The sequence below is a fragment of the Papilio machaon genome, chromosome 21 (genome assembly GCF_912999745.1).
Source record: "Papilio machaon chromosome 21, ilPapMach1.1, whole genome shotgun sequence".
Classification (NCBI taxonomy): domain Eukaryota; kingdom Metazoa; phylum Arthropoda; class Insecta; order Lepidoptera; family Papilionidae; genus Papilio; species Papilio machaon.
Window position 1 is genome coordinate 3,720,410 of NC_060006.1, and position 23,149 is coordinate 3,743,558.

The 23,149-nt window shown below is 33.1% G+C and overlaps 2 protein-coding genes and 1 non-coding gene across 4 annotated transcripts; 1 reads left to right on the top strand and 2 right to left on the bottom strand.

The window, feature by feature from the left end:
• Positions 1–6,956: 6,956 nt before the first annotated feature.
• On the top strand, positions 6,957–7,029 carry Trnar-acg. The gene has a single exon. It is a non-coding gene; the product is annotated as a tRNA-Arg (tRNA).
• Positions 7,030–12,142: 5,113 nt separating this feature from the next.
• LOC106713568 (required for meiotic nuclear division protein 1 homolog) lies at positions 12,143–17,151 on the bottom strand. 2 transcript variants are annotated; one of them, XM_045683225.1, is made up of 8 exons: positions 16,672–17,151; positions 16,136–16,291; positions 15,955–16,032; positions 15,797–15,874; positions 15,544–15,670; positions 14,577–14,732; positions 14,054–14,202; positions 12,143–12,261 (listed from the first exon to the last, which is right to left on the bottom strand). In XM_045683225.1, exons 1-8 carry the CDS (start codon positions 17,037–17,039, stop codon positions 12,174–12,176), a joined length of 1,200 nt encoding a protein of 399 aa, XP_045539181.1. In that variant the 5' UTR covers positions 17,040–17,151; the 3' UTR covers positions 12,143–12,173. The 2 variants fall into 2 exon arrangements, with proteins under 2 accessions (XP_045539181.1, XP_045539182.1); XM_045683226.1 differs by lacking the exon at positions 12,143–12,261 and adding an exon at positions 13,006–13,099.
• A 226-nt stretch (positions 17,152–17,377) lies between these two features.
• Positions 17,378–21,383, bottom strand: LOC106721458 (crossover junction endonuclease EME1). Its single transcript, XM_045683267.1, has 10 exons — positions 21,206–21,383; positions 20,950–21,000; positions 20,670–20,812; positions 20,072–20,245; positions 19,299–19,471; positions 18,809–18,876; positions 18,391–18,496; positions 17,995–18,077; positions 17,770–17,882; positions 17,378–17,533 (listed from the first exon to the last, which is right to left on the bottom strand). Exons 1-10 carry the CDS (start codon positions 21,369–21,371, stop codon positions 17,378–17,380), a joined length of 1,233 nt encoding a protein of 410 aa, XP_045539223.1. The 5' UTR covers positions 21,372–21,383.
• Between the last annotated feature and the right edge of the window lie 1,766 nt (positions 21,384–23,149).

The following is a 23,149-nucleotide window of genomic DNA, read 5'->3' on the forward strand; positions in this document are numbered from 1 at the left end:
TTTCTATGGAGATTACTACGTCTTATTTCACAGCTCTGCACCAATAATATTACTACTCTAAAGATTTCGGAATGCTATAAAAACATATTCACTCAATTTGAGGTATAAAATATTGGTTTTAACCAACTTTCTTAAATAATTGACAATAATTATGAAGGAAATATTTTAAGCATGGTCACCCTATTTGTGGTTGATTGAAGCTGCAAATAGAGGGTGCAATGTTTGTTAAGTATGCCAGCGGAACTTACTGCGTACTGTCTCTCGGGTATTTCTGTAATAATAGTTTTTATGTTATAATATTATCAATTTTAATAAGAACATTTCCAATCAATTATTATTAATGGAAATATTTTTTTAGTGTGACATTTTTTCTTTAACTATATTAGTATGTGACAAAGCTATTATTTTGAACAAAAATTGGCAACGCATCAGCAGTTATTCTATCGCGGTTATCATGTACTTCGATGATCACCTTAGTTATACCGCCGCTCATTTTCTTCATCTTATATCTTATCTAATATATAAAATTCTCGTGTCACAGTTTTCGTTCCCGTACTCCTCCGAAACGGCTTGACCGATTCTCATGAAATTTTGTGAGCATATTCAGTAGGTCTGAGAATCGGCCAACATCTATTTTTCATTTTTTTTTTTAACTGCGCGCGGACGGAGTCGCGGGCGACAGCTATAATCTTATAAAACTAAACATGATCTAATTTAATTCACACTTGTACCTTTTAAACGTTTGACTTAGGATTGAAAAAAATCCTATGTCTTTGACTTTAACTGTTACTTTGCAGGATTGTAAAAATGTGACCACAATTTATGACCATTTCCTAAAAACCACATCCATTCATGTCAACCATATAGGACACAGCTGGGCAGTAAACTAATGCGGTGTGTTTAAAGATTTAATGACGGGGATCTCAAAGCGTTTACCCCGTTTCCTTTGTCGCCGCGTTAGGTCGTCGTAAAAGTCCCCCTTTTGGTACACATCCTTGGTGCTGTAACTGCATTCAATTTTGAACTTTATTCTATTGTTTTAAAGTCTTTAATCACTGAAATGTTTTGTTTATTTTTACAAAGAATCTGTTGTTAGGAGCATAGTGATTATGTATAGCATGCAGAGCCATATGCTCTGCATATAGTGCATATGCATTTTTGGGGAAGTCGGTCACATGCTATGGGATATACCTTGAAGTTTCAACAGAAAACCCCGTACAACACATATTACTACGTCTATTTTTTTTGTTCAAAAAGAACAAAAGGGATTAAGAATATGTTTTTGCACATGTGTTTCGTCAATGGAAACTCAAATTAATACAATAAAATAACATTACACAAGTTTACTTTTAGCATTTGGTAATATTAATCTATCTTCGACTAAATCAATCAAAATTATCTTAAGTTATGTTTTTAATTAATCTACTACATACAATTATTTATAAAACAAGCGTTAAGATATTCGATAACCGATTTCGATTTCTTTGATCTACGATTCACCATTATAGTTCCGAAACAAAGTAAGTTCGTACTTGTATTAAAGTGGATGCAATGCATTAGAAAGAACGCCTATTAGTATGTATACTTGAATTATAAATATAACTAATCATTAAATTGTTTGAAATTTCGTAAGACATTGTTATAAAATACCTCGATGTTGCCCGCGTTTCCGTCCGCGCGGAGTGAAAAAAAAATAGTTTGCTATGCGTTCTTTCAGACTCATTTTGTACATCTGTGACCAATTTCAGCGAGATCGGATTAGCTATTCTGGAGATACGTACTTAATAACAATATACATCCATACATACATCTAAACATACTTAATCATATTGTTAAGTAAGATTAAATACTCCCATATAAGCACTCGCCCTGGGGAAGTACCCCCAGTGGGTTTGGATGGAAACTAGTCGGTCACCGGACTTAAGAGGTTATCGTTTTTATTTAGAACTAACCATTATTTTAAAATATATAAAAAAAAAAAAAAACAATATGCCGACCGACAAACAGTTCAAGCTACAACTCACAATGAAACAGACATATTACGAAATTTATTTTAATTTTCTTTTATAAGAGAAGGATCAAACGAGCGGCGGGACCACCGAGGTGATCAAGGACGGTATATAATATGGTAAATACAGCCAACAGTAGTTACTTAAAAATATCGATATTTTATTTCATTTATCGATATATCGGTAATCGGTAATAGAAGGTACATCACTAGTTATAGGGGCGACGTTAATGAACTTGCCTTTACCGAAATAGACCGCACGCGCCATCACGCCCGCACGCACTACACACAATTCGTGATAAACACTATGATAAATTATGTATTCAATGCGTATGTATCAAAAATGATAGATATATTACGTTTCATATAAGAACGTGATAACCTCAATCAGTAAAAAATCGTTAGAAAAATGCATATTTTCGATAAAATATATTTCCGTAATTTTTTTACTTCGTTCTTTAAACTTGAATAAATATTCATACTGAAAGTGAATATTAAAAAATTAATAATACGGAATTTTTTTTTTAAATAGTAATGCTATTAAATTTCATTACACTTTCTATAAAAAAAGTCGGAACATTTATTTTATTTCTATCTGAGGTTTAAGCATTTCAGATAACCTTTTATGCAGGAATATTCCACGAACATTTCGCAATCAACAGCACTAGAATATTTCTTATTAGATCTTAATATTGAATTAATTAAATCAGCCGGTTACACGACAAACATACAGACAGTGAGTTCGAAATATTTAGCATAAGTATGCCGCTCCGGATTGAGAAATCACAATCATTGTACCAAACTAGGCCCCACCAGCGTTAAATTCTTAATACAAGCTACTAGTTTGGTTACAAATCATTATTAAATAATTAAAATCAAGTTGAATAGTAATAGAAGAAAGAAGAAAAATGGTGCAGTTAATGCATAATATAGGAATATTCGCTTTAAGCAAAAAAGTTACCAATATATGCGGCTAATTAAAAGTGTTTATACATTTGCTGCCTAATGAGATACACAGAAACCATTTCATAGAAAATACTCTTACAAAAATCAAGATAAACAAATCACCGCATAATAAACATGTTTTAACTTTGCATAAATATTGATACTCGTATAAAGAGAATTTTGTACGAACATTAATTCAAGTGCTATTGAAAACAATGGGAAAGACTTTGCAATTAATATTTTCACGGTCTGGCCAGTTGGCGTAATGCCCATCACTTTCTATAGGGATGAAAACAAAAAGGAATTAAAACGAAGGACGTCCGAAACAAAAGAATTCCGAAGAATAACCCTAACATTACATGGTACTTGTTTTATTCAAAATGGAATGGACTCAGTTTGAAGTAGGATTTCTATAATTATAATTATTTATATAATAATTATTGTCTATTTATATGTTTAATTAATAATTATAATTATAAATTTACCGAAAACACTGATATTTTGTTATACAACGACGAATACCAATTGCACTACAGAAATATAAAAAATAAATTCAATCTTACACAATTATCTTTTCAAAACATAACACATAACATACGTAGATTCCGTTCCAGAGAAGAAAATAACAGTTTTATTAGACACAAATAACCGATTAGTAAAACAGTTCTAGCTACATTTATAGTTCGACAATTTAAAATCCGCAGACATTCCGCGGCTGTCAATAAATCTTCTAACTCTACAACTGCGGTTAACGTATGTGACTGGATGCACGTAGTCCACAGATAAGCAATAATCGAATTGTATCCAATATCACTAATTGATGACGATATCTACTTGATAAGGCACGAGGAAGTAACTCGGACGCAGGTGTGGTTACACGTGACACATTGATTGGTACGAATTATCAGCAAATGTTAAGAGACATGAATTATTTTTAATTAAACATTCACTTCTTCCTGTCATTTTCACTATGAAGACGTAGCATAGTATGTTCTACTTTTCCATATATCTATCAAACGACATACTTGATGTCTGCCACGAAAATTTATGAGTAAGTATTCGTAAAGTCATCGACAAAATTTGGATTTCGTACAATTTTTAACATATTTGTCAATGAAGTTACGAAAACTCAAATCATAAATATTCTTGATAGGCCCTCTGAATATTTTCTAATCGTACGGAATACACGAAATCAATAAGCTATGAACGCACTTGGCAACGTAAACAGCAATTACGTCTACATAAATATACTTTTATAATATTTTTTAATTTCCTTACAATTCATCCTTATTATACTACTATTAAATATTTTACCCTAACATTTTTCGATTGGTTCTCTCAGCAAAAGCATCAAATTAAATTTGAACGCTTTAAACGAGTCCACTTGAAGTCCCCCCGTTCAAGCGGTCAACAGAGTACCTCATTAAAGACAATAAAGCTACAAATAAATTGTCGATTTCCCCTCGCGCCCGCATACTGCATAGCGACAAAGTAAGTACTACAGCATCGACCCCGGGACTCTTACAGTCAATCTTTTATTTCCGATAGGGATGTACAAATATCTATCGATAACAAAAATTGTTATCACTAACATTTATGGATATGAGAGTTCATCACTATGTTGGAGAAAGTATAGGTACAAGTCTTTTGAAAGCAAGGCCTAAAATATTAATTATCGTTTAAAATAACTCCTTACTTGCATTATCCTTTCCTACTTTAAAGTTTCTGGTCGTAACTAGTTTTTACTGATGTTCTTCATTTAAAACATGTTTTAAGCATAAATAATGACGAATTCTAAATGCATAGCAATACATATCGACATTTTGTACAAAAGTAAACGACAAAAGAATTAAGTAAGATTATGAACCATCTAATTCAGTAACAAAAATTACCAGAAACAAAAACTTACTACAATGAATAATCACTTAATCATTAATTCCAAATTCAATCTCAAAACAATTTATCTCTTAGAAACAAAACACTTCGGATTATTGTAAGCGAATTAAAGTACAATAGTTGCGTCATAACACAAAAGTCAGTGCCAAGGTCCCCTTAATCAATTTAAGTTTATCGACACGACAATAAAGTTTATCGATATATTTATGACGAGTGCACGTCACTAGTCCGGGCGTGGCGGAAATGCGTTTATGAATGCATCATGCAGCTTAATGAAGACTGGACGGATGGGGGCTATATTAGATTTCATTGCTTTTAAGACGTGGCATCAAGATTAAGTAAAATTATACATACAACGTAATATTGTATATAGTCTGAGTAAATTACCTAACCTGGTCATAACTTAAGTTATGCACTGTTAATAGCAAAATATCGACGAGATCCATATCGTATTGTAACTTCTCGCCTCTCTCACCAGATACTATGTTTGTCGCAATAAACAAACAAAAAAGGTTGTAAAGGTAAAAGTCAAGTAAAGTCAAGGTAAAGGTAAAAGTAATAGTTCGCCTTAGTATAACTTACGAGGGACTTAACAAATTGAAGAGTTATACTTCTCAAAATCTGTTCTGTGCGTCTGCGTAAATTCGACCTTCCGATGTTATTGATCGCTAACGCAATGGGAGGGTGACTAACGTTTACGCTGGATATACGTAGATTTACGAACCTTAGGTCACATAGAAACAGAAAAGTGATTCGTGTCAAAGCCATCTAAAAACAATTAATGGAACAGATCTAGACTTCGCGAGATCAAACTCTAAAAATATAGTTTGATTTTTATAAAATATTTTCCGTAGTATTCCTTTACTTTTTGCAATACCGAGGAACGTTTATTAGCCGACTTCAAAAAGAAGGAGGTTATCAATTCGACTGTATTTTTTTTTTTTTTAAGGAAATACTTTTGTCACTATACGTGGACAGGCTATAAACCGTGTTATTCTATACCTATTTGATTTTTGTCATTTCAATTCTGATAATAACGGCTGTTAGCGGTGCTGACGAATCGATCTAATAGAAATAGCATGAACTGACAGGAACATCAAGCGTTTTAGTTGGAACGAAGAAAAAGCTCTTATTTCCAAGTAATGACCTATCCATCTAAAGAGATAAGGTCCTATTGTAGATTTAAATTAAGTTGGGCAAAAGAATTCCCTTTTAACTGATAGCAATAGAAACTGGTACTTATTAAGTATATGTAAAATAAATTTGAATTTAATTTAACCTTGAGCGAACATTTCATCTTCAAGGTCATTCAGGACGTTTCGACCGGACATGTCCGGACGTCTGAGCAACCCAAAGCGATTACACAACGCTATTCTATTGCCAAAACTAAATAATTGGATGTGATCTAGATCCAATTAGAAACCGTACAAGGGAAGTAATTTTGAAGCCTATCTTTTAGAAAATATATATTTTCCAATAAGTTACCTTTTAATATAATAAATCTATTAATATGGAAGAATAAAATGTAAAATTGGTAAATTTAAAATCAGCGAGTTTTACCAAAGCTTAAATACCGTTAACTTTCAAAACGTAAATTAAAAGCGTATGCAATTAAAATATTTAATTAACTTTTCCAAAGAAATATTTTCTATACCGATGTATGGGGACACGCCCCGTCTAGCCGTCTACCCCCATTCTGTTATTTGTGTATAGCTATGACTAATGCTTGAAATGGAAACTCGTTGCAATCACGTATTTTCCCAACCCCCATGTATAATTTAAATTGATTTATTCTACAGTAATAAAAGACACTTCATATAATTTGACCTCTGAATGCAATCCAATTTCGTTGTAACATTAATAATTTTAATTAAAAAAAATCTTTGAGTGAGGGGAGGACTATAATGTTGTATGCTACTACTAACGCCATCTATTATTATAGTGGAGAAAATCATCTACTTACTGAGACTTAAGATTAAAATGAAACATTTATAAATACCTCCATTACATCATCACAATTTGAAAATCAATTTTCGGTGTGTGGATACTCAAAAATTTCGTAATGAATGTGTAGATTCTATCTTATAAATTAGGCCTACATCTCAATGGCCCTGTGGCGCAACGGATAACGCGTCTGACTACGGATCAGAAGATTCCAGGTTCGAATCCTGGCAGGGTCGCGCTGTTTACCTTTTTCTTTTTGTCACCATTTAAAAATGTTTTTCAAGACCAAAATCCAAATCCTATTTCAAAATTATACCCACACATACTTTTATCAAAAAATATATATTACAACATCTTTAATAATCTATTCATTAATGCCGAGTACGGCCACAAGATGGCAGTGTACTACTGTATTATAGCGTACCGTATAGTATTATATACACAAAATCTATTTAAACCTAAGAGAGTTCTTAAATTTACTACACATAATCTTTATTAACCGAAATTATTTAGCAGCACACTTTTTATAATATACTTGTAACAAAGAACTTGTTACTATACTGAACAAAGGGGCCATCACGTGCGGGAACAATGCACAGCTGCGGAAATCCTTAGTAAAATATTCAAACAGGCTTTGTTGGCAATAAGCTTCTGTAACCTAACTATAGTATACACATTGTAGCGATGAAATAAATATGTGACAATCAAGTTTAGATTGATTTATTCAGAAGCTATTAAGTCCAATAACTTCATGAAGAGTCGGCCTAAACCGAAATAAGCTAAGTACTCAGCCGCCATTTGTTGTTTTTTATATCCTTATAATGTGGCAAACGAGCAAGCGGCCACCGTAATTCACCGAAATAGCGAAGCGACCGCTGCCCGTAGACATTCGTATGTATTGCCTACTAACCTACGGAAGAGGAGACAGAAAGATTTTTTTTTACAAAAACTTTATTAATAACATACTTATAAGTCACCCCTAAGTTAGGGTAGGCTCCGAGCACCTCGGTGGGGACATATAGTGAGCTGATGATAACTTATAAGAAAATAGTGCTACGGAAAAGAGGACTAAAATTAAATCTTTCTGTATAGCCATATTTATTCAGCATTTAAATCTTATAAAATTCATCGAAGGCGCCAGAATGCAGTCAAAGCAAGCCGCGGGGCCCTATTGTTCCCTTAATAATGAAGGTCAAGAGATCACAGCGGGACCCTTGCCGCAGCTACCTGCTTAACTTTTTAATAGGTATAACTTTTTTTAAGCAATAGGGTTCTGTGCGTACTAACAGAAAATTTAATTTTTATCCACAGGTATTGGTGAACCTTAACGTAACAACGTGCCAGTTATCTAAAGATAGGTTTTGGAGGTCATAGACGTACGATCAGTTACTACTTCACATTTTTTTTGGCAGAGTATAATGAATTTTGTAATCAGTGACGTGCACAAAATTATGTTTCGCGTGCCATTGGTTCATCATCCCTACTCTACTCCATTCTAAAGAAGAGGTATTTTTGCCATGAATAAATTGCAAATTTTTTGAGTCCTGAAGTGCCAACTAAGAGTCGTCAATTAAGTATTATTACAATGTCTTTCTATAGCCAAATATGTAACTAATATCCTCTTAACCTGACACTATTTTTCACTATTGTTACATTATAAAAGTTTACACTGCTAACGTCAAAAAATATACGGAATCCCTATTAAAGAAAATATTTTTTTTCGAATTCAGAAGCGTGCCGGTGTGGCCACAAAATGGCTTAAAATAGACAGGACCTGTTGAAAACACCTTTCATTATGAATACGATCCCTGCGTAGATTAAAAAACTACCTGACTAGTAGAAATCATTATAAATCCAAACACACTTCGTTAAAAATTACAATCACCGTCTTTTCGTATGAAAGACTGTAACCGCAGTGGAAGAGGGTGGTTTTAATCCCTGCTAATTTTTATTATAACTAACACATATTTATTTGGCTTCATGTTTCCGTGAAATATGAATAAATACTGTATTAATAGAGTATTGTAACTCTCTGTAATTAATAGATTATTTATGGTTAAACCAGAATTAAAAACATAGAGTTGAATAATCTCTATTTTTAAAAACGATGATGTGATAAAGACTAACACTGCCTACCACTTTTAAAAACCTAGAATTTCAAACATCACATCCCGCCGAATTTCCACAGCTGTTTGTAAATATAAAAAATACTGGCTCAGGTAATACAAAAAAAGAAATAAAAAAACTCACCTTAACAGCAAGAAATGTCAACAATCTGCTATCACTAACACTTACACATTTTCAATAACAATGGCTTAATATAATCATAACCACAAATGTCATATTAAACACTGTGAAAATCCTTACTTATCTTTCATTAGTTAAACAACTAAATGTCAAAAATAGTTTTTAATAACATTAAAAGATACTGGCCACTGAAAAACCGTGATTTTATTTTGAATTATAAAAGACACAGGACCACCCAGCGCGTTTGACAGCTGACTGGCGGAAAAAAAAATCTGTGTGAACAGCGCGCATGCGTACCCTTGTTCTATCATAGACATGCGATTTGCGAAATTACAATGAGGGTGAGTTTTATAATGAAAGTCGGAACGTAGGGAATAACAACTGCTTTTTAATCATTTTCAACGACGTAAATCGTCTTTTATTGTTGTAAATTAGCCTTTTTGTCTTTCGTTTACCTTATTTTCGTTTACTTTATAAATAAATATATTATTTTTAAACGTCATGTTTAGATTAATTAAGGTCCATTTCAATAAAGACGATTCAAATCACCAAATTTAAAAATCGAGTCGTCAAAACCAAGATACGTCATGACGAATGGTCGTTCGCACTGCAATACGAAATCGTGATTGTTTACTATTCGTCGTAATTACATTCGTTTCGATAGGATTTATATCTAATATATAAAATTCTCGTGTCACAGTTTTCGTTGCCATATTCCTCCGAAACGGCTTGACCGATTTTGATGAAATTTTGTGAGCATATTCAGTAGATCTGAGAATCGGCCAACATCTATTTTTCATAACCCCCCCCCCCATTTTTAACTGCGCGCGGACGGAGTCGCGGGCGATAGCTAGTAGAGTTATAAAGGTCCAATAACAACTACATAGATACATGTACAATACATTTCATTAATTCAGCACAAAGAGACCGTGAGTGAATAAACACATGCGTGTAAAAGCAGCAAATGAAAAGGGCACGTATACATAATGAATGCAACACGATGGACCGTTTTAATACTATTCAATCACGTAGTCCTAAACAAAGTTAGAAAAATTGTATTTATAAATATCGTCATCACGTACATTCACATTGAGAGAACAGAGACAGCAATATGGGCAAAAACAAATATTACTTATCCACAAGAATACTTTTAACGCGCTGAAAAAAGGCGGGAGTTTAAGCTATCGTTTATCCGCCGACAAAGAATTATTCGTTACAGTAAAGAAGATTCTAATTGCTATATATTAATTATTAGATTAAAGTCGCCTTCTAATACCATGAAAAATATGTCTGCAGCACTAATTCCAGAAAAAATGCATTAAAAAAAATAACCTATATGGCTAAAGTTAGTAAATGTTAACTTGATACAGTACTAACTAGATTGCAAACGGTGCATATTATCGGAAAACGTGAAACGAACTACAAAGCGTCCGTCGTGTTGATGTTGACAGTCAACCATTTCCGGTGCACGACGTAACTTTGTCGCATTGTAACTTTGACCGTCATCGCAGTTGCATAAGTAAATAAGGATTTTTTTCATTTTTTTTATTATATCGAACGAAATACCGTTTCTACCTAACGATGTTAAGAGTTCCTAGAAAGATGGTACCTCCAGCTTAGTAAGAAAATACCGACATCGTCAAATTGTTCCAATCTTTTGCGCTAGTACCGACGTTAGAGAGGGGCGCGGTTGGGCGACCGCCCAGAGCGCTGGACAGAAAGTGCGATCAGACTAGATAACTCTCACGTAATCCTGTGAACACCCCCCATCAAGGCATGGGAAAAAAGGGAGCCATAGAAATCTCACTGCTTTGCGCCCAATGAACATTTCGATTTGCTTTAAGTAAAAGTTATATAAAAAGTTTAGTAATGACGTCACAGTTGCAAGATGAAGTACACCTAATTTGTAGATAAAATGGACTTATAATATAACTGATTTTTTTCTAGAATGCATTAGTGAGGGTTGCACATCGATCACGCTTGTCCAAAACCAATATGGCTCTATGTATTTGTACAGGTGTTTCGAAAGTGAAAAGCTGTTAGATGTTTAAAGTCGAGATAGGTTCGAATGGTAAACCATAAATAACAATCATCGTAAAATTTTATAGTTATTATTCTGTTACTCTCAGTAAATAATGCACAAAAAATGTTTATGATTATCATTGTTTCATAAAAGTTTATCAGACGTCCGCCATCTTGATTAACATGTACAGGAGAGTCGACAGGACTAAAAATAGTCGCAAAGTACAAGAAAGGGCGGGAACGAATAAATTACAATACGCAAACAAACATTAAAACAGTCTTTTATGATGATAAAGCCATATTTACATTAAGGTATTGATGATAGTATTATCGAAAAAAAACTACACAATACCGTAACCAAATAGCAAAAAACTCAATCTTATTTCTCTTGCAATAAAGTACTAAATCGGATGACAATAATTGCCAACCGATTCCAAACTGTCGCTAGTATCACCAAAGCGAATTTTACAGCGAACTTTAAGATGTTTATCTGGACAACATGCTCATTCATTACGGGTCATTATTTTTAATTAACTTACGTGAAATTAAGCTTAATAACACACTTGTCATAATTGTGAAGGTCGCTCCTTTGCTGGTGTATAAGTTGCCACGGCGATTATACCGTATGCTAAGTATGGTAATGCTATATGAGGCATGTAAACATTTCAAACCGATATTTAGGCATAAAAAATTATGCGTAATTGTATTTCATTTTTATATTGAAATGTGACAAGTGGAATCGGCAAACGATCAAGAGGCTACCTGAATTCGGCGAAATAGCGAAGCGACCTCTACCCAGACATCCGATATTGCAAGGTCGTTCAAACTATAATGACATTCAAGTACAGTCGAACCTGGATAAGCGAGAGGCCAAAGGGTCGCATTACTTTTCGTTATAAAAGTTTTTCCCCCAAGTTTCTAGTCCGTTGGGACGGGACAATGACTCTCGCTTATAAAGTTTCCGCTTATTAAGGCTCGACTGTATCTTTCCATGTAAAGAAAGAAAGAAGTTTGTTCTAAAAATTTATTCTTTTTATAAACTTACATAATACTTTGTGATTAAAGCTTTCTTTATTTTATGTACATACTGAAGTTACAAAAACCAACAAATTTATGTGTCGATGATGGAGAGATCATGTAGTAGAGGATCTTCAAAGTCCACTGAATACGAAGCTTTACGACGTACACTACGCGAACTCCTGAAAATTGATCAAAATGAAGTAACAATATATTTGGTGTCAAGGGGACGTTTAGGAAGAGGAAATAATTTTCTGTGTTTTCCGACCGACGTTTAGGTTAGCAATTATAAATGTAGATGCCTAATAACAGCTGACACTTCGCTATTTCGGCGAATTCAGGTGGCCGCTTGTTTGTTTGACACCTTATAAGGGATAAAAAAATACGTAAAGAAAAGCTTTGTGCACTTCCACATAGAGTGAGATAAAGACAAGGAGATGACAGACTGGTACAGTTCTTTTCAAATATCTTGGTGGTCCAAGATCATCGGCGCTGTACAGTGCCGCTTCACCTAACATTGTGTTCTGCACAGTGATTCGAGCATATGTAAGATTTTTTTTATTTATTAAGAGCCGTCGAGATATTTGAAAACACTTATGCTCAAGGACAAAAAAAAAGTAGTTTTGAAGTTAATTAGTTACATTTATATGATATATAAATAAAAATATCATATATTAAATAATTTTATTTTCAACACCACAAATGCCATATAAACAATCAAACATAATATTATTATTTATTATACCTATATATAAATTAACTATATAAAAGTAATTAATAAAAATATATCATAAGCATTTTTTTAATAACATCTACATAATAAATATGACAATTTATCCAGTAAATACATATATATTAAACTTTGGCAATATTGAAGAAAATATATCCAAAAAATAGTATTAAATTGTAACACATACATAATAAATAAATTAATACAAGTAAATATGTATTTCAGTTATTAAGGATACTATGTTATACTTTCAAGTAAATGTTAGTTTTTTGTCCTTTATTACCCTTCTTCTGTTAATGTTGCATGTAAAAAAAATAAGATTTAATTAGTTAAATATATATCTTACTTATATAATTATAAGGGCCAAAGTAACAAATTGATGATTTATACTTTTTATGTTAAAGCTACCTCTTAGTTTAATTAACATGCACTAAACACAAATACACATTTAGGTGTAAATTTTATTTTTTTGCTGAAGTAAAAGCACCTATGTGGCTTATTTTCATATATGGTTGAAACTTTGAGAGCCTCTCCTGTAAAGTTGTCAATCTGCACATTGGCCCTTATTTGTAGGAAACATCGATTTATCTAACTACATAATAATCTATTGCCATGAGTAAGTAACAAATGTCCCAATTACTTATACTAGTAGTGTAATACTTTGTTATAAATCCCAAATTATCGAAAAAAAAAACATACTATAAAGTAGAAAAAAAAACTTGAGAGGTGTCAAGGGACACCCGAATGGAACGAAGTTCCTTTCGATTAATTAGTGAAGGAACCAATGTTTATTCTATGAATAAAAAACTTAAGTCTTCACAAGAAGTACATTTTATTTCTATGAATTTTCGTTATATATTGTCACGTCGTTGCCATGGTGAAGTAGCGCTCATTCGTCGTTAACATACTTACTATAGCAAAAAGTGTCGTGACAACTTTTCGTAAGAATTTTTTCCGTCTAGCCCCCTTCCACAACACGCGATAAGGAACTTCGTTCCAAAAATCAATATAATATAGACCTGTCTAACGAAAAAAGTTACATCTCTTAGGATACCTCATAAGAGATATAACTCTTTTCATGTGTAAATATGTATCACTAAATACATCATCAGATGAACACTACAAAACATGAAAGCATTATTCAAATATCCACGTGATTGACAATTTCCAATCTCAACCCAAGCACATAAGGTTCATATTCCCTTACAATTCAACTACTATCAACCTCATGCCTCATGAAGTACCTCTCGAAGAAATGCAGCAGTTCGAAGCAGACTTCAGCCAATATGAGCGCTATCACCATCCACTCTAAGCGCACATGATGTCTGTCCGCTGCCCACGAGGAGAGCAACTCTAACAGTTCCACACAGTGGGAGAGTCGCTCGTTCAGTACCTAGTGTAAATATGGTGTAGTTAGACCCCTTTTCCACTAGCGCGAATAACTTCGCTGCTATTTCTATAGCCAATTTTTTAGTAGAATTCAATGGAAATAAGATATAATATTTATACATGTCACTAACTGACTTAATTAGAGTTGGTAAAAATAAAAGGTTTATAAAATCTTGTGCGCCAACCATGTGAGTGGAATAATTCCAAGGATACGATGACTACATTTATTTTCTATGAGATAAGTATATTTTAAATTTTAGCTTAAATTTGTGTGCTAATAACATAGAGAGCAAATTAGAATCATGTGACGAAAAGAGTTACATCTCATAAGATATAACTCTTTTCATCAATGTGTTGAATGTATTTAAAGTAACATACCCTTGTTCGCCTTGGTATGGTGAAATAGGCGACTGTATTAGAGTATAACCTTTCCAACTCCTCTTCTTCCCAGTAAAAATCGGGTGTATCCAGTAAATCAGATTCTACATTGAGTCTATGCCGCAACGAGAAGAGTTCTCCTAACTTTCTTACTACCTGAAATTAACATTAATTTGAGAACAACCAATACATTATCCAGTACCAGCTTTAGGGTATAGTGCGGTTGGGCAAGCGACCAGGTTTACTAGCACAAACCCAATACTGTTACTGGTAATAATTATTTTAATCTGTCAGAGATTTTAAATCTGTCTTTATAGTCAAGCAATTCGAACCAATAAAATAAAATTAAATAAAACATATGCACACTATACTTTAATCCTTATAAAAATTATTAATGCTTCCTGCATATAGAAACAAATCAGTCAAAAATTGTTTCTTAATTTAGCTTTTATGTCTTCACTAGCTGTCGCCCGCGACTCCGTCCGTGCGGAATTAAAAACAACATAATAAATAGCCTATGTGTTCTTCCAGACTATGATCTACATCTATTCCAAATTTAATCAAGATCTGTTGAGCCGTTCTAAAGATACCTTCAAACAAACATCCATCCTTCCATCCATCAAAACATTCACATCTTATATATATAAAAGAAAGTCGTGTTAGTTACACTATTTATAACTCAAGATCGGTCGAACTGATTTAGCTGAAAATTGATGGAGAGGTAGCTTAGAACTAGGAGACGGACATAGGAACTTTTTTATCTTGTGTGCATTTTTTTTTATTCCGCGCGGACGGAGTCGCGGGTAAAAGCTAGTTTATAATATTAATAAGATGCATTAATAACTAAGGTCATATCTCTCAGTAGCAAAAATTCAAAAACTGTGGACTTAATTGATTATAAAAAAATATACCAATGAGGAAAAAAAATTGTATGTTTTTTTAAGTAATTATTTGTGACATTGCTTACTTCTTTCTTATCAACATAAGTAGCTCCATCCCGCTCCATGATTGCGCTGTGTTCTCTAACGGAAGCAGCCAAGGACTCCAAACGTGCTTCCCAAGCCCCGAGTCTAGCAGATTGAGCCATGGCATGACTAGAAATATACAAATATTGGAAAATGCAGTTTCCTGTACAGTTTGTAGACTTTTTGTTTGGCTCTAATAGGTTAATTTTTTTAAATTTATGCTTATAAGAAAAAATAAATGTTTTTTCCACTTACCTAAAACTATACTTCTCTAAAGAATTATCCCTGTCTGGTACTAAAATAAAACAGGACTCTTGCAAATGGCATTTTTTACTGTAATATAATTTTTATTATTATTAATTGTATAAACTTTTAAATTTAATGAGTTATTAAGAATTAGTAAAAATACTTACACATTTGGCTGATATACATAAGTCATCACTTCCCTTTCTCGTTCCACCACATCTTTTGGATAGCTTTCAATTTCATACCTGGAATATTAAAAAAAATAACAAGGTCTGTATCCCAATTGGGTAACAGATTAGAACTGTTCATAGTGGTTTATGTATACTATTGGTTAAATCTCATACAAACCTTTTAACGAAATCAAGAACATTACTAGCTTCCAATTCTGTACAATTCCAAAACACAACAGCGCCCTCTTTAAAAAAGATTATTTCCCTAGGTTCAGTTCCTATTGTGTAGACAGGATTTGCAATTACCACATCTCCCACTTCATGTGCTTTTAACCTGAGTAGAAAAAAAATTGTATTAAATGTTTCCGTAGCCATTAAGCATGCATAGGTGTATATTGAATTGGGAAGTAATGTGCCAAGACAAGCTTAAATAGAAATCCATAGCCTCTACATGACAGACACAGTTGTGAGTGACATTATTTAGTGCTAGGTTATTCATGCTTTTCTTGTGGAAATTGATACACAAATAAAATAATACAACCTATAATTATGTTTATTTTTCTTGAATTGGTAAATAATTTCGACCCTATTCTTATATTTAATTACTGCTGCTTAATTTAGGCAGTTTGACTAAATTAAAAAAAATAATGTTACAACATCAAATAATTATTACGTCATAATAACGAATATTTGCAATATTTTTTGTAACCTTACTTTCCCGGTTCATAAAGTTTCTGTTGTACTAGAGCTTCTTTTAATGCTTTTAAATCGTAGGAATTTGCTGTTGCATAAGCAAAAGTTAAATAATGTCCTTCTTTCTTCGTTAGATCCTCAAGTACCGCCTTTTTGTGCACTGTCTTCTTTTTCAAGGGTAAACTAGCGTTTTCTAAAGCAACTACCGGCTGGATGGTATCGGTAGCAAAATTTCTTACTGTTAACTGTCGGGATAAATGAAATACATCATTTTTATTATTCAATAACAATTTGGCCGCCGAGAATTCGACTACATTAGAAAGTGTGGAGCTCTTATTGGTAATGTTTCGAATCGCACTAACGGCAATTCTTGTTAAATACACTGACATTATAATAAATGTATCAAAGCAATTAACATTAAGATGTTAGTAATACACTTTAAAACGACAAAATTAAATTTTATTCTTATGCATTTATGGAGTTAACTTTTTGTTTTGACGTTTGAAAGTGACATCTGTCAGTTAGTTACAAAGACACTAGGGATGAGCATTTTGAAACCGGTACCAGATTATAAAGTTAAACTACATTGGTACGCGCAAGAAATATGCTATGATGCAGACATCAAAATGTAAGTGGAGTAATACGGAGTTATGCGTTATAAATGTATACGGTTTTTTAGCAAATGAAACCACCACCGATGTTTATAATGTTTATAATATGATTACAATCATTCAATTAACATATTTCCATCTTCGGCAGTCAGTAGGCTGTGTAATTTCCTGGCAAATTCAGGTCCAACTCGCCGTGCTCTACTGCCTGGAACTGCCGAGCGAGTCACTCCTAACTCAGCCACTGTCTTCACACCTTCTGGCAAATGCAGAGTCTAAAATAATAAAGATAAACACTTCAGCGTATGCAACGAATTAGAATCAACAACAATCAATAAATAAAAAAAAAAAATTAAGGTGGAGTTATTTTATGTTTGTAATAGCAAACGTATTTAGTAACAAAAATAAATTTATTGTTTATCCCAAGAAGTGTTTATTAAATGTTATGATTTTTTATACAATGGAACATAATACACATGAAAATTTGATATTATAAAATAAGAATAATAACCTCATACAAGTCAGACGGCGTTTTATAATGTGCGCATAGAGCGCGCGATGTCTCCAAGCTGCTTTGTGGCAACACCGCTAGCATTTGCTGCCATAGACAACTTAATCCGTTACCTTTAAAAATAAAATAAACGAAATAATATTTCTAAGACTGATTTCTATTAAGACTTAAAAAGTTAAAGTCAGCTATTAAATTTTTTTTTGAAAAAGTTACTTAGTAACTTACCATCTTTATCCACTGAAACACATTTTTTATTATCCCCGCGCATGTAGAAGTCTGCTTGCTCATCACAAGCGCGTTTTAACTGTCTAAAACATAAAAAAAGCACTTAATACAACATCGGTTTTAATGAAAATCGTAAATTCTGACAGAAAAAACCTTATAAACTTTAGAATATAGTAAATACTGGCTATTACAAGATGGCTATTAAAATTTGTTATAACTGGTTTTGTCCGTATGCTTAAAACAGTTGTGATTTGGTAGATCTGGGTAATAAATATAATACACACATCCTAATTGCAACAATGAAACAACTCACGCCCGTAACCTAAAGGGATAGGCAGAATACGAACTTCCATCATACATACATATGTCATACATTTGACTGCAATACATACATACTTGTATGGCGCTTCGGCAATAGCTTTAGTGAATTGTACAATAAGTAAGGCAAGTTCATTGGCTTGATTCACCACAACTGTATCACTTCCTGTACTGACAAGCAGATCTGAAATATTTAATATCAATTTCAAGTTGCCGGCATAAGTTTTTTCGTCCAAGAATGACGTAGGTAAGGGCTCTCAAAAGTAGAGTGAATAGGCATTTACTAAGCTAGCACATACTCTCTTAAGCCACAACACTTAACATCAGGCAGGATCATGGTCAAGCGCTAACTTGTTCAATATAAAAAAAATCAGAATAACACCAAATAATCCAAATTATAACCAACTCTTCTGGTTTCTTATTTAATTGAAGCACTCATAGCTATTACACCATTAGTACAAAAAATTGTTTAATTAATTTATAATTAATAGTTTACCCGAGATAGCCATTTCTAAGTCCACTTCGCTCATAACCTGATTGTTTCCTTTTTTCTTTGATGCAGTCCTAAAAATAATCTTGCATTTAGAATACAAGAACATCTTTATGAAGCAAAATATTTTAAAATTTAAATTAAATATTTCTGATGAAAAGAGATTGCATATGTCTGAGATATGTATATTAGAGGAAGTTTGAAATAGGTAGAGTTGTATAAACGTATTATGTGGAGATGATGTTCACATAGATAACAAAATAATGAGATTGAATGTAAATGGCTACAAAGGTAAAGATAGACAGAAGAAAATATGAACGGTTTGTATGAAAGAGGATATGCGTGAGAAGGGAGTGAATTTAGATAGAGATGTATGGAAGCATAGTACATACTGTGCCAAAAAAACTTAGTTATTAAACAAAGTTATTATTACTTTTTTTTAAATAGGATAATATGTCTTTGTGTTAGTATTTCAGCATTGAATATAGAAACTTACTTGAAATATTCCTGTTCACCAAATATAACAAGTGTTAGTTTGACATTAGCCATCTCTATGGCAGCAGCAACATGTTGTGACAACTTGTGTTCACATATGTATTGTGCAGCGTCCGCAGCCGTCATCACATAGAGTCCACGATCACTGACTTCATGACGTGGTGTCATATCTAACTGGAAAAGATTATGGAAAAAGTAATAATAAAGCTATATTTCTATATCAACTATTTAAACTTGTAAAACTGTAAAAATAGTACACATTTGTGCAATACTTTGTTGCACAAATGTGTTCTATTTAAAATTATATGATTATTACTGAAGAACAAACTAACAATAATGGTGAGATAAATATTTTTTATACTTCACTAGCTTTTACCCGCGACTCCGTCCGCGCGGAAAAAAAAGATAGAAAACGGGGTAAAAATTATCCTATGTCTGTTTCCTGGTTCTAAGCTACCTGCCCACCAATTTTCAGTCAAATCGATTCAGCCGTTCTTGAGTTATAAATAGTGTAACTAACACGACTTTCTTTTATATATATAGATTTAACTTATAAATAAATTTTATACTTTACTTATTATTTTAAAATAATAAAAAATATATTCAATCATGAATGAATAAATTTTATAGTCATTGTTTTTTCATTCATACTCTTAAGTAAAAAACATGCAAAATAATACCTTGCTGACTCCGGCCGGTAATGTTTTTAATTTCATTATGTTGTAATCTTGCATATTATAATGTACTCTTTTTACTGGCACTACAAATACTTACATTTCCATCATTAGAAACCAATTTCTGCGGCACACTCCTCTTCCACAACACTAGACTGGGATCAAATAGGTCTAAAGAGGTGACAATCTTTGCACCACTGAGTGACACTTCCCGTTCTATGTCACCCGTGTACCACTTCTCCATGAAAGATGGATGCACCTCTACTTGCATGTACTGTGAATTAAAAATGTATGTTGCTTATTTAACATGTTCCATGACACAAGGATTTTTTGTATGATTGTGTACTCCACAGGTAAGTAAATCAGACTGAATGTGCTAAACAACAGCTATATGTATTTCAGTAGCAGATAAATTTGTTTCAAAAACATTTTGGCCCTTAAAAAATTATACTGAACCTTTAAATTTACATTATGACGATAAGAAATAAAGTTGAAATTCAACACTTAATTTTTTAAAAGTATTGAGTGATTTTGCAGGTGTTGTACACAAGAAGTCTGGAGCAAAGCAAGAAGTTTTATTTTATCATTGACAGTGATACCAAAGGTTCTAATTTATAGTTCAACAATCATCCACCCATAATCCAGCAACACTCATAACCCACCTCTATGGGATAGTAATGTCAATTTTAAATGATTACCTTCATACATTCCCCAGGCTTATAAATCTTATTTAATTCTTGCATCTGTTTCTTTGCAGCTTTCTCACCGGCTATTTTCTGTTTGGCACTTTCTCTATCTGATCTTTTATTTTTAATACTACCCCCACCTTCCACTGCCTTGTCTGTAAACCAATATTACCTAAAACTTAAATATTTTTTGCATTGGTTATTGAATAAGAAATATTGTAAAGTGCAATGCATCAGGTATTGCATATTTAGCTAAGAAATAATGAACATTCTATCAAGTCACATATTTTACCTATATTTTTCCTAGTTGATGATTGTTGGGACCCACTGTTTGAAGTTGAACCTATATGACCAAAAAACAGTGACCTTAAATAAAGTAGTAATGTATGCGATATTGTACTCAAAGCAGACCTTCTTTATTAAAATTATATCATTAAAAAGAATGATATGTCCGTGTTTTATGATGATTAAAAAATCCGTATGCGACGTTTGATTTAGTCCGTTCATTAGAAGATTGTGCTTGTTTTCGACGTGCTTTGGCACCATACCTGAGTATGACAGGTTCAAATCCACCGGAGGCAAATCCTCCAGAACATCCTTACAATTCTCCTCTGTGTTTGATGATACGTATAAATCATAGCATAAGTCGTCAATACAATCAATATTTTGATTTGTGTATCCGTTTGTTACACTTCTAAATATTCTACTATCCATGCTTAGAGCTGGAAATTGGTATTTACACAAAGTAATTCATGACTTTTTCATGACTATTATACTTTGAATTTTTCAAAGTATAATAGTTTTTGTAAGTCCTTTGATAGTCAGCTTAAAAGTTATTTTTTTTGTACTTAACGCACAATTCAATTCAAATAAGAAGTGTCAAACTATCTAATTCTAAATGACAACTTCAAAGCCAAACCAGTGTTACCAATAATATAAAAAAAATCTCAACTTTTTAGGCCATAATATTTTAGAAATGTTTCATTATTCCCGGTACGAATCATTTTTATGATGCAAAATTTGAGAATTTATATTATTTCACTCATGCGTTGATAGTCTAAACCGCAGTAGCATGATTTTATTTTGTCCAATAAAATCTTGAGAAAATACCGGGAAATACAAGTTCTTTATTCCTATTGGTCCTTACGATCCGCTCTACTAAGTTTCACCACTGCCAATGCTGCCAATACTGTAACTTTATCCAGCACCTGCTGTACACGCTTTCTTATTGGTTAGTATAGCATCTACCAATGCGAACAAGAGAATATAAGTTCGATATTTCGATATTTCGATTATATTCACACTTCATATGTATCGTATATTTTGTGTAGAAAAGTTGGCAGTTATTTCGTTATATTATTATGATTATATGCCCGTATTCGCTCTGACAAACGGAATTATTCAAATTAAGTGAAGAAAGAAGTAATTTTCATACCCAACTCGCATGAGAACAGTGAAATTTTGTCTAAGTGAATTTTAAGTTTGGCGCGTTTATTGAACTTAAAGTGGAAAGGGAATCAGTTCAGGTCTGTACCACGTGTAAAACATTTGGGTTTCAGTGTTCTGTTGATTTGACAGCGGTGGTTTAAAAAAGATAAACTATAAAGTACTTGCATGCATATCAATATTACAATTTATATGATTAATTTATCTATAATAGACATTATCCTAAAAAATACGATAATTTCGATCCATGTACGATAATTTTACGCCCCTGGTACGATAGTCAGTCCACTTCAAGTTGCTAACGCTGATTCGTACAAAGACTACATTATCGTTCCTAGAAAATGATACGGGTGACGCACGCTCGACAAGTGCAAATCATACAAGTGCTTATTGTTATAAGCTTTGTTTAACATCTAAACGACCGGCAAACGCATAAAGATAAACCAGAACCATGACATCAGGAATAAAATAGCGCACACCACAGCACGAATCACACAAGCAGTTGCGCCAGCGCCGACGTGCGCCCGCCGCGTTCGCCCCGCGTCTCCCGCAGATCCTGTCAGCGACCAGCACACAGCCATTGGTCATTTCTGCGCCGCGCGTCTCGTATATGCACGTGTATTGTGTGATATGACCTTGAACCCTTGGTATGTAGTATAGATTTATGTAACTTTATTTGTACATATTAATCGATTCTTCGGCTATCGACTACTATTTTCTGTAAGCGAAATCAATGCTATGTCGTGTCGGTCTGTACCGTAGTTATATTTATTATTCTGCCTAGCTATGCCCGCGACTTCGTCCGCGAGAATTACTATCTCGGGGAGCATTTTTTTTGGGCTAATTATTTTACTTAACCGATGTGCTATGCTTTGATGTATAAATGTAGAAGAACATAGAGAGCGGTGTGCCAGGACCGCGCCAAATGTAGGTCCTGGGTTACGGGCGTGAATTTTGTTGTTGTCGTGGTATTTTACTTAAAGTTATAAAAAAATCCAATAAATATTAAACTTACAAAATATTCAAATAAACATATTTATTTATAT